The following is a 5,122-nucleotide window of genomic DNA, read 5'->3' on the forward strand; positions in this document are numbered from 1 at the left end:
GAAGGGTCTAGGCCCAAAACGTCAGCTTTCCTGCTCCTCTGATGCTGCTTGGCCTGCCGTGTTCATCCAGCTCTACACCTTGTTATCTCAGATTCTCCAGCATCTGCAGTTCCTGCTATGTCTGAAACCATTAACTCTACCTCTCTCTGGCCTTTGATTGAAGGTATATCTCATAGACAGATAGTCTGTTAATTGCTGCCCCAGTAATACTTACTTCATTGCAAAAAATGCCATAGATTAAAATCATCAAGAGAACACTCACATTGCCATTAAATAAAAACAAACAATTGACATGAGGCTAGATCAATCAGAACACCGAACAACCAGATCCCCCAACTTCGAACTTAGAAAATGCAGCTGACAAACTTAGTTATAAGACCATTCTGCAAAACATTTGACCGTATAAGAAAATGAAAGAAATTGAAAATGATCATTACCAACCTTTGAACTTGTTTCTTCCTCATCTTTGTTCTTTTTATCTGTAGGACAGTTTTGAAAATAAAAAAGAAATGAAAAGCTGTTTTGACGTTTTGCAGGTCAATTTTGGACGGTTACAGTGACAGTATGAAATGGATTTAGTGAGTTTTATAACTGTTCTTCACTGGCAGACTGTTCAGTGAGTTGTCATTAAATAAAACACAGCTTGACAAGGAAATTTGAACAAAGAAGATGCATTTGAAATGAACAGAATTTCTGTGCAAAACTGAAAGCACCAACCTTTCATTTTTGCAGCTGCTTGAGTTTCTTGCTCTTCCCTGGAAATCTAAACTTGAAAGAGATCGAACAAAGTATTGGGATCAAACTTTAAAGTGTAGACCTTGAACCTGGTCCATTTCTAATCAGTCAGGTGACCAAGGTTGATCTCCCACTCAGCTTGATGAGATTGACTGCTGATATACTCAAAATAACAGCTGAGATTGCTGTCCTGAAAGGAGAGTAGAATCAATTTTGCAACACACAGCAAAAAAGAATCAGGTAAGATGACAGCGAACATGCACAGACATTCCCAGCAAATATCACAACTTTCCATCATCCATTTTGTTACTGATTGACAAGATTGGCTATTTTATAAATCATTTTACTAACTTATTCAAAAAAAAGAACTTCTCCGGTACTTGAATCCCTGACAACAAATGTTATTTATAATACACTAAAAGGTATGTTATGACTCCCACTTGTTACTCGGATGAATTCCATTTGTCAGTGAGTCAGTTCTAGGTTTGAGATCTCATTTTGGTTTGCAAATTGCTTCAGCAAAAATCGCCCAGTTTATTTGTGACATCATGTAGTTCACACACCTTGCAACAGAAATTGCTGGAAATGTTAACACAGGTCTGGCAGAGTTAAAAAGAGAAATGTGATAGTTAAACCTACGCTTGGAGATCTGTGGATACAACTGATGTTGAAAACAGATCTGTCAATATAAAGATTGAAAGATAGCAGGGAGAGAGGGAGCTAAGAGGTCAAGGTGAAAAAAATAGCCTAGCCAACTGAAGGACACTGTCAAATAAAATGCAACTCTTCCTTTCAATTCTATTTTCTTCACAGAGACTTCCCACATCTCCAGCGGATAACTGAGACTATTCCTGCCAAATGTCACATATGCAAACATTTTAATTACCCCAGGCCCAGCTACAGAGATACTGCCAGACCCACTGACTTTTTCCAGAAATTTCTGTTGGTTTCCAACTAAATGGAATCTTTGTTTGCTCTTTCATAAACCACAATCCTTCCCATTGTTTGGTGAAGTATGTCCAGTCTATCATTACATACTGAGCAAAACAGTGCTCTACATTAAATATAGCAAGCCAATTTTTGTTAACGTGCATGCTATATCACTTTGTTATTGGTTTACAGCAGCATTTTACCTCATATGTATCAGCCTATCATTCTATTTTCTCAGTCGTGTTTATCTCATTCCCCTTTAATGCGTCAATGGCAACAAGGAGAATTAGAATTTACACAACACTTTTAACATGGTGCTTCACATCACAGCAGGTAAAATTGACACTGATCCACACGAAGAGACATTATGTCAGGTTGGTCAAAGAGACTCTTAAACAACATCCTTAATGGGGAAGGATCGAGGTTGAGAAGTTTAGGGAGAGAATTCCAGAGCTTTAGCTCCAAGCAGCCAAAGGCGCAATAGCCAATATTAAAGTAATGACAACTGTGATGCGCAAAAAGTCCAGAGATAATTTGCATTTCTGATGGAAGATTGTGAATTCACCAAATTCACCAACTAAGAAGGCAGAGGCATAGCAGTATTGTCACTGGGCTAGTAGTGCAGAACCCCAGGCTAATGTTCTGGGGATATGGATTTGAATCTCACTTACAGATGGTGAAACTTGAATTCAATAAGATCTGAAATAAAAGACTTGCTAGCTGACCATGTAACCACTGTAGGTTGTATAAAATCCATCTAGTTCACTAATACCCTTAAGGGAAGGACCTACATGTGAATTCAGACCCAGAATAAAGTGGTTAACCCTTAACTACCCTCTGAAATGGCCAAGCAAACCACCCCATTGTATCAAATGGTATAAAGTCTAAAAAAAAGAACCAAAACCACACAAAATGTCCTACATCCACACAGGGATTGGATCCAACAATGGCAAACACAATCCTGTCGATCCTTCAAATTCTTCCTTACAAATATGTGCATAACTACTGATATCACAAAATTGGGAGAGCTGTCTCACAGACTTGTCAAACAATCAGCCTGACATATTCATACTCACGGAATCATACCTTACAGACAATGTCCCAGACTCCACCATCACTATTCCTAGGTATGTGACTTGAGGTCACTGTATGCTGTATAGTCAAGAAGGAATAGCCCAAGCATCCTTAACGTTGGCTTTGGATTCCATTAAATTTCATGGGGGTGGTGGTATCAGGTCAACCATAGGCAAAGTAACTGCTTGCTGTTTACAGCCAATATTATCATGGCTGATCTGATAATCCTCAACTCCACTTTCCTGCCATATCTTCCAAACGCTATTTTCCTTAATAATTAGAAATCTGTCAACTTGGCCTTGAATATACTTAATGACACAGCCTGAACATCCATTTAGGGTAAACAACTTTCACACTTTCACTGCTATCTAAGTGAAGAAATTCCTGTTCACCTCTCTCTTAAATGGGTGACCCCTTACTCTGAGTTATTCCCTCTGTCCTAGATTCTCCCACACGGGAAAACAGTCCCTTCTTTTCTCCCCTGTCAGGCAACTAAGAATCTTAAATGTTTTAGTAACGTTTCCTATCGTTCTTCTAAACTCCCATGAACATAAGCCTAATCTACTCATCTTCTCCTCAGAGGAAATCCTTCCACACCAGGAATCAACCTTATAAACATTCTCTGAACTGCCTCCAATGTCAGTATATCTTTTTTTAGATAAGGGGGGCAAAATTGTTCATGCATTACAGGAGTGGCCCGAACTGATGCCTTCCATATTTTTATCAGGATCTCCCTACTTTTATACTCCATTCCCTTTGAAATAAATACCAACAGCCTATTTGTCTTTGCTTTTATATTAGTTCATTTTCCTTCCCTATTACCTGCTGAATTTGTCTGCTAGGTTGTTGTAATTCACGTATGAGGACCCCAAATCCCTCTTCGCTTAGCCCTCCACAGTCTTTTTCTATTTAAATAATATTTTTTCTGCCAAAGCGCATCACCACAGTTTCCCACATTATATTCGATTTTCCAAGTTTTTGCCCACTCACTTAATCTGTTTATAACCTCTGTACACTGTTTGAGTCATGCTCGCTACTTCCCTTCCCACCTATCTGCAAACTTGGCGATAGTGTATTTCCATTAGCAAATACAAGATAGCCTGATCCCTGGTTGGAACCACAACATGTTCTTCAAGGAAACTATCCTGATTATAGTCTATGAGCTCTTCATCATAACTATTACTGCCAATTCGATTTTCTCTATCTACATGAAGATTAAAGTCACCCATGGTTAATATACTGTCATGTGTACATTCCCTCATTATCTCTGACTTATTTGTTGTCCTATAGAATGGCTGCTGATAGGCAGTCTATAAATTATTCCTAACAGTGTCCTTCTCCCCTCATTATTTCCTACCTCCACCCATCAGGATCCTAAGTCATTTCATCTGAGATCATTTTTGCAATTGTAATTATTCTATCTCATACTAACAAAACTATCCCATCACACTTCCCTTCCCGCCTACCCTTTTAAAATAAATCACATGTTCCTGATTATCTAGTTTCCAGCTTTGATCTTCTTTCTTTCACATTGATAATACCCTCTATTGTAAAAACTGAAAAAACTGCGGATGCTGTAAATCAGAAACAAAAACAGAAATTGCCAGAAAAGTTCAGCATGTCTGGCAGCATCTGTGGAGAGAAACCAGAGTTAACTTCAATGACCCTTCCTCAGAACTGATGGTAGCTAGGAAAATGTTGGTTTATACGCAGAAGATTGGATTGGGGGGAGGGGGTAAGGAGTAAACCATAGGTGGGGAAAGAATCTAAAAAGAAGGAAGAACAGTTGGACCGGCAAAGGAGTGGATAATGATCTGGCTCGAAACTTTTAATAGGGACTGTTAGTGGCTAACAATGGGTTGAGTGTAATAGCCAACTATGTGTTAACAAGGGCTGATGAGTGGGCATTGGGATCAGGACATGGGAGAGCTCAAGCCTGAAAGTTACTGAACTTGATATTGAGTCTGCAGGGTCCCCAAGTGGAAAATGAGGTCCTGTTCTTCCAGCTTGTGCTGAGCTTCACTGGAACACTGCAGCAAGCCTGAGTTCGAGATGTTGGACAGGGAACAGGATGGTGTGTTAAAGTGGCAGGCAACAGATAGCTCAGGGTCCTTTTTTTGCAAGCAGAAAGTAGATGTTGGTCACCCAGTCTATGCTTAGTTTCCCCAGTGAAGAGGAAACCACAATGTGAGCAATGAATGCAGTAGACTAGATTGAGTGAAGTGCAGGTAAAGTTCTGCTTCACCTGGAAAGGTATCTTTGGGCCTTTGGATGCTGAGGTGGGAGGAGGTAAAAGGGCAGGTGTTACATCTTTTGCGGTTGCAGGGCAAGGTGCCATGAGGTTGTGGGGGGTGTTGGGAGTAAAGGAAGAGTGGACTAGGGT

General features: G+C 39.8%; 1 protein-coding gene across 1 annotated transcript in view; it reads right to left on the reverse strand.

The window, feature by feature from the left end:
* Positions 1-796, reverse strand: part of LOC109912813 (solute carrier family 15 member 1) — a 24,742-nt gene extending 23,946 nt beyond the window's left edge. Inside the window, exons 1-2 of the mRNA XM_048597958.1 lie at positions 718-796; positions 442-479 (exon numbers count right to left, since the gene is read on the reverse strand). Of these exons, the coding sequence (XP_048453915.1) occupies positions 442-479; positions 718-724 (45 nt within the window). The 5' untranslated portion in view covers positions 725-796. The remainder of the gene's footprint in view (positions 1-441; positions 480-717) is intronic.
* Positions 797-5,122: the final 4,326 nt, after the last annotated feature.

Source organism: Rhincodon typus, chromosome 6 (genome assembly GCF_021869965.1).
Source record: "Rhincodon typus isolate 14 chromosome 6, sRhiTyp1.1, whole genome shotgun sequence".
NCBI lineage: Eukaryota > Metazoa > Chordata > Chondrichthyes > Orectolobiformes > Rhincodontidae > Rhincodon > Rhincodon typus.